This window comes from Phalacrocorax aristotelis, chromosome 1, assembly GCF_949628215.1.
Source record: "Phalacrocorax aristotelis chromosome 1, bGulAri2.1, whole genome shotgun sequence".
In the NCBI taxonomy this organism is placed as follows: Eukaryota; Metazoa; Chordata; class Aves; order Suliformes; family Phalacrocoracidae; genus Phalacrocorax; species Phalacrocorax aristotelis.
In genome coordinates this window covers 203,273,231-203,285,454 of record NC_134276.1, presented here as the reverse complement: position 1 = coordinate 203,285,454, position 12,224 = coordinate 203,273,231, and the positions used below count along the sequence as shown (strand labels likewise).

The 12,224-nt window shown below is 38.6% G+C and overlaps 1 protein-coding gene across 1 annotated transcript in view; it reads left to right on the top strand.

The window, feature by feature from the left end:
• The window catches only part of PRKAR2B (protein kinase cAMP-dependent type II regulatory subunit beta), a 94,533-nt gene that overhangs the window by 24,967 nt on the left and 57,342 nt on the right, over window positions 1-12,224 (top strand). The window contains exon 2 of the mRNA XM_075081370.1: window positions 5,929-5,964. Coding sequence (XP_074937471.1) covers window positions 5,929-5,964 — 36 coding nt within the window. The remainder of the gene's footprint in view (window positions 1-5,928; window positions 5,965-12,224) is intronic.

The following is a 12,224-nucleotide window of genomic DNA, read 5'->3' as shown; positions in this document are numbered from 1 at the left end:
TGGAGTTAGTTCTAGGAACACTGTTTTCTTAGCCTAGGCTGAGCACCAGCCACGTTGAACCGACTGCAGTGCTGGAAGGGACAGGCAGGCCCCTGCTGAGATTGGCTGTGGGTGACTCCCATGGGTGAGTGCACACAGGGTAGTGGCAGTAGTGGTGCTTGTCCTGCTGTGCTTGAGATTTCGTGAAGCCTTCTTAGTCTGAAGGTACATTAACATAATTGTATTATCTTATGTCTGTTTCAACCTGGGAATGCTCAGAAATAATCATTCTGCCTGGCATAATCCTGAACTAAAGTGAAGGTTTCCTGTGATGGGGGGAAATTAGAGGGGCTCCGAATTATTACTATTATTATTATCCATGGTGTCCCAGTCTGTCATTGTCCTGGGTAATGGGGAATTAAGTATATTTCATCTATTTGGGACATAAAAACATAAGTCTGACTAAAGCATGCATTTTAGAAAGGCATTCATTTAGGTTTTTTCCCTTGTTCTGATTAGTTCATTTTATCTAACTATTTATGAAAGAAGACAGGCTAATGTTAATTTGCATAATATAGGAACGTCATTAGTATAGGCACAATTCAAAGTATTTCTGAAAGTTGCTGGACCTCTGAGAAATAGGTGAGCCTGGAACTGAAAACGTGGAGCCCGTAGTGCCCACGATGTTCATCAGTTGAAATGTCGCCTAGGACTTTGAGATATGTCATGGAAAAATGTGCGTAAACCAGAAATAACTCTTCTGAAATCACTAGAGTTAGGCTGTACAAGAGCAGGTTCTCAGTTTCTTGTTGAAATTTGGGCTATGTTTAACTCACTGACCTCAGTGAGCTCCTTGAGAGTTTTAACACTGTTTTGCCCTCTTATGATAGGAAAAAAATGTATGATTTGGCTATAACTTTTTTCATAACCTCACTTGGGCTGTTTGAGTCTTCCACCCAAAGGACACTGGTGCAGATATTTCTGTTTGTATCTACCCTTTACTATATATTAGCAATATTCCTGCTTTGTAAATAGAGCTGGGGTTTTTTTGTGCTGTGGGCTGCCAAATTTGAGGGGCTTAGATGTGTAATGGCAGAATTTAAGGTTTTTTTGCTTGTTTGCGTGATTAAGGGTTTTTTTTTTTTGCCCTGTGAAGAAATTGCAGTGGCTAATTGGAAGTGGGGATTGTGGAAAGTGTTCTAATTTTTACTAATACTGAAGATTAATCACTAATCTCCTGCCAGCCCTTGTCACTCAGAGCAGGCATTTTAGCTTTGTGTATTTTGCTCTAAAAGAGCATTACCTTGAGTTGTCATAAATGTGGCTTGAGCAATCTCCTGTTGGCCTCTGTCTACTGGAGCGGCTGCAGGGAGCCGGGTCCGTGCACCCTGGCTTGGGCACACATGGGGTCCCCATGCGCTCTGCACCACGGCCCAGGGTTTGCAGACCTGCAGAAGGCACCAGTTTACCGGTCTGGTTGTCAGAGCATGCTTGAGCATGACCTTAGCAGCCCCTGATAAGCAGAACCTCTTGTTAAATCCCAGGCTGACAGTCCCTGACTTCTTAGGAAGGCTGCATGTCTAACGTCTGCAATGTGTTTAGCTTCTTATTCCAAGTGACATTAATGGCACAAGAATCTCTGACGGTTTCTGAAGCAAACTTGACTTTGAGCACGTAAGTTGGGAGTCTGCAAAAAGGGACAGTTCAAGCTATCAGAACAAGTTAACTGTGTAGAGGGTGCCCAGCTAGGGTTCCTTCCTTAGCATTACCTTCTTAGTCTTGGTGTTCTGCAAACAGCCCTGTAGACCCCCATTTCCTCCTCTACTTAGAAAATTATGCTGCTTGTATGGTCTGTTTCACATGGCTGTTGTGATGACTGCCTAATGCCTCAGAAGAAGCACTATGAGAGGTAAAGTACAGTGGGGAAAGGAGCAATGGTTAGACAGTTGTTGAGTGATGGAAAAATTTCTAGTGTGTGCTTCACATAGTTTGATGTTGTTTTTACAGCCTATATTCTTGGTGAATAGATACATTAAAGCACTCCAGCCTCTCATGATGATTTCTCAATTATTTCTGTTTATTTACTTGATCTGTATTGCCAAAGTATTTTTAAAACTGTACTTCTTTCTAAGCAAGGATTTACAAACATGAATTTCAGTTACCAGCAGATGATATCTTAGATGGTGGAATTATCTTTTATGTAGCACTAGCAACAAAACAACTGTAGTATGTCATGCAAGGATCAATAGCTTGCGCAGTTTCAAATTATAATTTAATAAAAACTTTGTCAGGATACAGACCCTGACATTTCTCTTTTTTCCACCCTTTATTCATTTTCCCTATAAGTTTGTAATAGGTTTTGGTTGAGACAAACTAGAACATGAAGAGTCATGTTTAATATTGGAGTGACACAGTGCACTTAAAGAAGAACCTCTGTGCACAGGAGTACCTTACTCAGTTGTGGTGCAGCGCTCTTTCTCTTACTATAAAAAAGATCAAATGTCACTAGGCATGTTCTGAATTTATCTGCATGCCAGTTTACCCTTTATTGGGAAAAGAAATCCCTGGATTTTGTAATTGCAAGGTTTTGCAATCTGTTTTTTGTTCCTTTTACATTTTGCACTAATCAGGGGTATATCTGTAAGTTACTGTAAGCAGGTTTTTTTCCAGCAAGTTGTTTTACTGAATATTTCTGAGCAACCAACTCTCAGCACAATGTCACTATACCTTATAGATAAAGTGTATTTTTGCTGTAGAGTTAACTTCAATAGCCATGTAGGTGTTGCCTCAAGTTTATGCCCTTCCTGAGTTTACCCTTGCTGGAGTATTGTGGTGCTGTAAACCGGCATGTGTCAGCAGTCTTGGAAGTAGGGTGTTGTCAGGGATGGGGTAGCCCTCTGACAAGGCTGCCTGGGTTTTTCATGGTAGGGAGCCGCCCTCGGGCAGCCTACAGAGCCCAACAGCCAGCTGTTCTCTGCTGTGCCTGCATGCAGGCACCGAAAATCCTGAGAAACTTCTGTGGACACAGCTGGGAGGAAAGTGGTGAGCAGGGGTGTTGGGGAGTAGCTGCAGCTGCAGGGCGTGGAGCACAGCACCTGAGCACCACTTCTTGTGCATGCACATAGCTCAGGACTTGAACCCATAGATGTAAGTGCAATATCCCTGTGGCCTGTGAGTGGGACTTCAAAGCTGCCCTCAGAGTTAAACCTGGATGCCAAGACTGTCTCTTGGTGTGGTACTCTCTGGGTGCCACTTTCACCTGAGCCTTGTGAATCAGGACCAAACCTAAGAGTCAGCCTAGTCCAGAACTCAGTAAGGACAGTGGCTAAAAAAAGATATCCAGGGAAGATGGTAAGCGCAGGCTGAGCACACAGTGCTGCTTCCCTGGAAATCTCTCTGCTGCTCCTGATGCTCTGTGGCTCCGGGAGGAGCATTTAAGTTGAGTATTTCTGCCATCAATTTGTCCATTTGTTTATGAGCCAAAACTTTCACCTCCTGACATGTTTGAAAGATAATTTAATATATTTTTTTGTGGCTCCAGCAAAATGCTTCTTAGATTTTCTTTTGCGCACCTTACTGTGCTTATCCTGCCAGCCATCATAGCGATCTGGTTGATCATGCATCTACTTTGCCATGAAAATAGCAGCTAAATTTCTGTAGGACAGATGATTGTCTGAGACCTTCTTGTAAGCTAACACTTCCATCTTTCTGGGCAACAAAAGTATATTGTGATTTGCTACAAGAGAAATAAAGAGTAGTTCAGCTTGCTCCATAACAAAGAACTGTGGGTGCTGCTTCTAAATCTCCCAGTAGCGCATTTGGATGACCTTCACAAAATCCCAGACTCGGCAGGAAGGCTTTGTCTGTTGGTGCTCAAACACTGATCATTCTCATGACCTCAAAAATTGTTGCTTATCAAGGATCTGACATTCTTGCTATTTTTTTTTTTAAAAGTAAATAATTTGTAAAATTTATTGTAAAATAAACACCCGCAGCCAAATAAAAGAGGTAATTTAGAAGTATGTAGCTGGAAAAGGACTTGTCTCTTTGACAGTCCCAGTAACTTCTTTCAAAGAGAAGTAGTCTCTTGGTATATGTTAGTTTTGTGTTAGATGTTCTTTTTTTGATGTTGGTAAAATGTGCTGAGGTAGCTTGTCTAGAGGAGTTAAATCTTCATATCTACAGATGATGTACAGAACTGACAGTCAAAACCAAATACCCTCCCTGAGTTTGGGGAGAGTTTTGCAATGGGAGCAGAGCACTGTTTTATGCTTTCTTACTAGAAATATGCCAGATTCCAAGTATGTTTTTTTATATGACCATATCTGCTAAGAACTGCTGCTAATTTACACACTGGAGGTAACAGCTCAGTCATCTGATGGTGGCAGTCATGACTAGTGTCCTGAAATGAATTTGGCCTGTAATCCTAGGGACAAAATGAGTAATTTTGAGAAATGAAACAGCCCCCTGTATTTCAAAACAGGAGTTGCATAAAATATGGTGTCTGCTCTAATAAAAAGATGTGTCTAAATTTCTTGTCTTTTTATAAAAAAAAATCATTGTGGGGAATTAGAATTCATGTTTAAAAATAACTTCGCTGGTTATGTTACTCTCATTTATTTATATATATGTTTGGGGTTTGTGATAGCTTATTCAACAGAGGTTTCTTTGCTTCTGACTAGCACTCTGAACCACTGTAGTCGGGTTTTCCAGTGTATTTCTTGCCTCTTGGACCTGTCACTACTGTATGTGCTTGCACAAACTATCTGGAACTGTGGTTCAGAAATTGTAGCTTTGCACTGTGTTTTTTTTCTCCCCAAAGGAATAAAAAATCAGTTTGCCTCTCAAGCTGTTACTGCCTCTCCTGGTTTCTTAGCAATTTTTTTCCCCTCTTTATTTTGGCTTAGATGTTCAAGAAGCGATGCATAACTCCCATGTAAAATTAAGTGGCATAAAATAAGAAAGTTCAATATTTAAAAAGTTTCAATTCCATGTAAACATTAAGATCAATTTTTAAGGTTGAATATTAATAAGCACTGTAAGGGCATACATTTTTAATGTAGCTGCTGCCCATGTTTGAAATTAGGTCATTCAGATTTTCTTCTTACTGTTTTTTCCAGCAGTTAATGTATCACGTGAAAGTAGAGTCGAAGACCAGTGTTTTATACTAATTAAAAGCAGACCAAAGGTTTGCCTTTAGAAGGCAAAACGTAAAACTTTATCTATTTTATCCCTAGTAGCTCTTGAAGAAGCTGGTAAACCTGGAAATGACATAGAGGCAAAACTGTGTGCCCTAAGATGTATTTTGCGATCTCTCCCAGATGAAAACAAGACAAGAGTCCGATTCCAAACGTTTGCAGCACGCAGTTGGAGATGTGTCAAGATGGCACTACAGAAGAGTCATTTGCACTGTAAAACTGGGGTTTGGGCAAGGGTTGGCATTGTTATTGACTTACCCAGGGAGTTTTAAAGGTTATTCAAAGAAAAAGTTGATCTTTCAGATGAAATTGCAAATTAGTCTTTTTCTCTGGAGGAGCATCTTTGGTGCCAGATTTCTAATAGGTATATTTTGTAAAAGTAACATTAGTGTTTTTACATATTTTTTGAATCCATGCTCGTGTCATTGTTTGCAAGATGCCAATTTCTGTGCTCTGAATAAATAACGGAAATGCAGATCTAGATGTTTCACAGCCAGTCATGAGCAGCAATAAGTAACAGTAACTCTTAAGAAACTGAAAATGGTCTTGAAAGCTTCCTGATTACCATATTTCTTGTAAAGCTGCTTAAAAGCTTGTGTGTGTATGAAGTTAACAGGACCTTCTATAAAGATACAAAAATAGTGGTGAACAGGTTTTTATAGTTGTCGCACTTTGAATGAAGTATAACATTAAGTTTAAAGTGTGTTAGACTATTGCAAAAAGAATCTAATTGACATGTGTTCTCTTTCAGCTCCAGTGATAAACCGATTCACCAGGCGGGCATCAGGTAAGCTAGATAAAGTTGTATGTTTCATTGGTCTACTTAATAGTTGAAACATAATGCTGATGGTGATTGTCACGTAAAACATAATATGACATTAGTCAGATTTCTTTTTAAAGATGACTGACTTAGGTTAACCTCAAATTTGTTATCTGGTTTACTGAAAAATGTAGCCAAGGTTTCAGATCACAGAACTTGCATGAAGCTGTCTTGTTTATGTGGAATTTGTGAAAAACCTATGCTTTTCTTTTTTCCTTTAAAGAAAATAATTTCAGTCAGAACTGAACTTTGAAAGTAGGAACTGAATGTAACCTGATGCAGGGTTGTCTCGCTTTCTTCATAGACAGCCTGAAACAGCAATTTGGTGATCATCTATGCATGAGAAAATGTACAGCCATGCTAGAGATCTCCCTGGGTTTTTCAAAACCAAGCTGGTTTGTGTATGTGATGCGTTGTTCTGCTGTGCAGAGCTGGCTGATCGGGTCCTAGAAGCAGCATTGCCATGGTGGTGTGTTTTGCTAGGAATACGCCTGCCTAGCTTGGTGCCTATTTGTATATTCTCCAAGTTAACTTGGTTCGTGCCGGCTCAGAGGGCTATTTATCTCATCCCATTATATGTAACAGATCCCTCCAAATTACATATTGTTAAAAATTAATATTCTTAGCCTTTCCTTATTGTTCTGCTGTATCATAGCTTTCAGGCTTCATTTTTGAGGGGTTTTTCTCCTGAAGCATGAGGCCCAGAACCTAAGTCTTATTTGTTTGAAATATTATGAATCTGAAAGTGGAGTGTAAAAGGCACCACTAAATGTAACGAGACTCATGGCTGACTCATAAGAGTCAGCAGAGTGGGAGATGGGAGCTGTTTCTAGTCGTCTCAGTATGCTAAGTTTAAAATCTAACTACGAAACGCTTTCTGTTTTCAACGGCAGATAATTTTTAGTAAATGTAATAAAGTTTGTATTCAATAATGCTGTAAGTCTGTCCAGACTTATAATTTTGCTAGTTACAACCTCAGTCAGATAGCTCCTGGTCTTTAATCTATAAATATTATTGGAGATTGTTAGGATTACCAAGGAACTGTATAGAAAAGCGGAGGTTTCCATTTGCAGGATTGGTGCATAGCATCTGTAGCACAAAATAAGAAAATGTAATGAATTTCCAATATTCTTATGTTTTAAATAATTATAATACTTCATGAGGTACTGTAGCATGAAATGAAAGGAATGATTCGTTAACTAGCACTCAGTAACAGTGAGCAGGGCTTTATGCAAATTACATGGCATGTTTTAAGGAAAGTTTTACTGTGACTGATAGCTGACTTTAATGAATGCAGTCTTCGTAACAGATGTGTGATAAGCTTTTGCATTTCAGTAGGAGAGTTTGATTGTTTGAAAAGCTAATGCTTGCTCAGGGAAAAAAACCCCAGTTATTTTTAATGTTCCTTTAAAAGGAAACTAAATAGAAGCCTGAGATTTTTGCACAATTATTGGGGAAATAATTTCTATGGGCAATTAATTATCTTGTGTTTTGTCTTGTTGTAGAGGGATAAAATAGTTATCTTATTCAGAATAATGAGTCAAATTGTATGGTATGGTCCAGTTGTAAATCATGTGAATACAATTCAAGCTGGAACAAGGTGATATTGCAGTATACTATAGGTACTATTTTATTAAGTGTCTGGCACCTTTAATAGTCAAAATAATTATTTCTCAAACAAGAAAGCCCATGAAAGGTGATAGTCCTTACTTTGCTTCTTAAATACTAAGTAACTGCTGGAGAGTTACAGTACACTTAAATTTGATTGATAAAATATAAAATATGAAACAGACTATGCTAATACAGACATTTTACAGGGATGTTTGCAGTCTTAACCATATTTATAGATACTACTTTAAACTGGACAACTGTTTGGATACATTGAGGTAGTCAAGGTACCTTGCAAGTGGAAGAGCCAGATAATAGCTGGTTTTTTATGCTTGGTAGCTTAATAGCATTCTGTAATCAAAGTTGATTCTCGTGTTTAGGAAATGAAACTGACCAAATGAAATGTAGGCTTTTTTCTCAAATATGGATTTCTCTTAATTTTAGGCTGTTTAACTAAGAGCTATTTTAAAATTTGAAATGTGCGATGTTGTTGATTCTTGAGTGGTTTTGAAGATTTGCTTCATGATGCACATGAACATTACTCCAAGTTAATGACGAATATTCAGAGTTAGCTGTAGCACGTCGTTTCAGGTTGCATCTGATACTGCAGGCTGATTCCGATCACGCCTCTGCCCGTAAGTTGTCTCTACTTCCCGTGCATAGACTTAGGAGTTGTGCTGCCTGAGGATGCATTGATTTAAAGAAAACAGAAATACGGGAGGTTTTGGTGTGTTGATTTTCATTGGGTCTAGCTGACCTGTGCTGTGGCTCCCAAATAACTACATCTGAACGAGGGGTAGTAGTGACTGCCTTTAGCTAGTGGTGGGATGGAAAAAGAGCTGAACTACTGACATCGGTTAAGGCAAAATATCCAATGATATCTGCAGCAAAGGTTCCTAGACTATTCTGCTAAAAGCTGCTTTTGAGCTCTTGCAATGATAAGCAGGGAGAAGCCAGCGGATGACACACATTTCTTCACAAAGAACAACAATACTCTACAGTGGATATCTTGATTTTGATGTTTCTCTTATCTTTGGATAATGCCTAATGTTTTACTTGGTGGCATAAGATATAGTTATTTTTCCTAACTGAGCTAGAAATTAAGCAGCCAGAGTTTAATTGCTGAAGCACCTGCTGAAACAATATAGTAAGGCATTTATTATTTAACAGCTGTTCCAGTTAACATGCTGTGAATGTATTAATGTGCTGTCATTGGTGTTTAAAGGATAAAGGCATAAGTAAGCTAGGATCAATTGTTCTTGAATTTCAATTCTTAAAATTTATGGAGCTAACTAATTTAGTATCTCTTCTGTGTGATTATGCGTGTATGTATATATGCAATGTGGGCTTTGTACATAAAATACACATACACCATGCTGCTGATGACATAGCTACTTACAGGCTAGTTAATAATGAACTCCATTGTTTTAGGCTATGTGCAAAGAATAATAGATATCGTAGTCGTAGAGGAGTTTAGCAAGAAGAGGTTAAAAATACTTTCTAGAGCTAGAATGAACAATCAGACAGCTGCAAGTAGTTAATCTTTAATTTTTCTCTTAAAATCTGGTGGGACTGAGATGAAGAGAAAGAAGAAAAACTGTTGAGGCAATCAAGAGACTTGGATGGGAAGAAAGGGGGGCATGGAGGTAGACGCAGAAAGAAGTGGAAGAGAAAGCAGTGGTGTATGTTCATGAGGTGAAAAATGAGTGGAAATTCTTGAGGAAGCTGAGGTAGCTAAGAATTGAAGTTTCTGAATATATACAGTCACTTTCTTGCTATGTATACTAGTTTTCATCCATGTAAAAATGAGATACATAGGGATGGAAACCTAATGTGGTTCTGTATGTTAGCAGAAGCATTGGGTTCCAGCTTTCCAGCATCTTGAGGGATAAACAAGTACATTATCTCATTAAATACTGGCAGGAGTTTAGAACAACACAACAAAACTACCATGGGTTTTCTGCAAAATGAACTTAAATTTATACTTGATAGATACCGTTTACAGAGGCTATTTATACCCATTTGCTAGTATTATATACAAACGTATAATATCATCTTAAGAAATAGGTAACAGTCTATAAAGTTACTTCAGTTGTGTATCTGCTTAAGCTTCTGAAAGAGTGAAGAGAACCTAACTGAGGTTGATGTGAGTTAGCCGCCTTAAGCTAAGAAGGACTGGTAGATAGGCTCAAGGGCATCTGTGGGGCATCTCTTATTAACAACAGGGATAAGTTCCTCATTCCTCTTCCTCAAACAGTAGCTAACTTCAAAATACCATTTTTGTCCTGTGGAAAGGAAATAAATGAAGTCTTAAACGTTTCTCTCTCAACCAAATGGGAAAGAGTGGTAGCTTTATTTGCCAGCTGCTCCACAAAGCTCTAAACAAAAATTATTTAAACATAGTCAACAGGCAGAGTACATCAGCACTGAACCTCTAGGGAGAAACTGGCTTAGGTATATCTGGAATAAACTTGCAATCAAGGAGATAACACTATTGTGGAAAGAACAGAAGGCAGCTTCTAGAGAGATGAAAACATTCAGGCCTCTTCCCTGTGAATGCCAGTAAGGACCTCTCCAGAGAAAAGAGAGAAACACATTATCAGTAAATTGATGCTTACATTGTACACCTACTGCATCAGCCATTAAACTAAGGGAGAAAGAAAGAGAATCTCACGTGACACTAGAGGAGATCTCTGTGCAACAAATTTTTTTTTACTTCAAAACATTTTTAAATTTGCAGTTGTTGAAATTAGAAATATTTTTTGCCTTTACACACACTGCTAAGTACCGTCACTTTTAGGTACATGGCTGCTTACCTGAATAAGAAAGGCTGAGAAAAAGGAAGCCATTCTTTATGCCCTGTAAAAAGGATATGTTTAATTCATTTAGCAGGTACTCAAAAATATTTTTGTATGTAGACTTATGTACTGTGGCAATTTCTGACAAAGATAGGGCTGTGTTTAGTGGTCTGTCTCTTAATTTTATTTTTATTTTTATTTTGTCCTTTCTTGTCCCCCTCTCTTTTTATGTATGGAAGTTTCTCTAAGAACCAAAACTAACTTTACTTAACTCCACAAATTTTAGACTTTAAAAATGTAAGTTTGAAGGGAAGGAAGGAGATGCAACGTTCTCTTTAATCTGAATTGCTTGAGATGCCCAATAGCCATGGTAATGGAATTGTCTAACACAGATGGTAGTTAAGTTGAATCGGTAGAGAAGTTATTGTAGTTCACTTCTGCTGAAGCCTTGCAATTTTTAGAATATTTTCCAGCAAGAATTATGGCAGGTCAGAAATATTTTCTGTTAAACTTAGTCAGCAGAAAACACTTAATAGGAAACCTATGACACTTTCAGTTGTTCTAGAATTTTCAGAAATAAGTAATTTTTTTAATTGAAACACTGATAAATTTCTAAGGCCCTCAAGCTAGTAATTTGTATTAAAATACTACATACAGTGAAATACTTCACAAACAACTTAGTGAGTACTTTATAGCATCATTATGTATCATGATGACATCAGTGCTGGGTTGCCTACTAGACCTCCAAGCCCTGTGGCTGCCTAGCTGGGAGAAGGACAGTGCCACCACCATCAGAGACTGGGCACATGCACGTGCACTTTGTCACACAGAGGTCACGATACAGGGCTGTCCCGACGGCATGATGGCCCTGTGGCCTGTCCTACCTGAGCTGGCTGCGCTTTCATCACGCGGCTGCGGAGATGGGTGTTCTCAGATCTCCCTGCCTGACGCACAGGGCTCACGCCTCTGCCTGGCATATGATAGATGCCTGCATTTTGGCACGCGTTCAGATAGGAGGAGGGAGGCTCTGCGCAGCTCTCATAAAAGGGAAAATCTGAGAGAAAGTTTGCCAGAACAATTTATCTATTCTTCATCTTTGTGTAAGGTGCCATTAGGAAGAAAGTGACAAGATAAAAGTTCCGGGCTTCATTATTCTGAACAGATGTGTGGACTGTGGATTAGTCATGCCCACAGTAGCATTTACATATATCGCTCTAGTTTTCAATTTAATGATTTCTACAGAAAATGTGACAACCTACTTAAAAACACTGAGGAATTTTACTGAATTTAGACTATGGGAGTCCTGTTAGTGAAGGAATGGCTAATTGCTTTCTGAAATTCCGTGGAAGAACATAGGTGATGTTAAAGTCAATTGTTAAATATAAACTAATATTTAGGAAGAGCAAATTGATACTGTTAGCCAAGAATAGAATATGCCTCTAGGAACAATATTGCATTTGTAATTTCTATCTGCTTGAATTACATTGAGATTTTTCTTAAAGATTGGTACCCACTTTCCTATGGCATGTTAAAAATTGTCAGAGAAATGCAGCTAACTGAAATGAAATGCTGTTCCCTTTTATACACTATGGCAGAAGCTGGAGTTGTACCAAAAATAATGGTGAGGAGGTGAGGAATGAAGTAACTATAAACTCCCCTTTGAAATGCTCATGTAGTAGGCAGCGTTGTTGCAGAAGCATATCAAGTCGTAGTGACGGAAGAAAAATAACGAACTTTATTGATGAACCAGTAATTCCTGTGTAGCAATTCAAGCAGAGTTACTGGTTCTGCTTGTTCTGAGTAAAGAATAACCCCCAAACT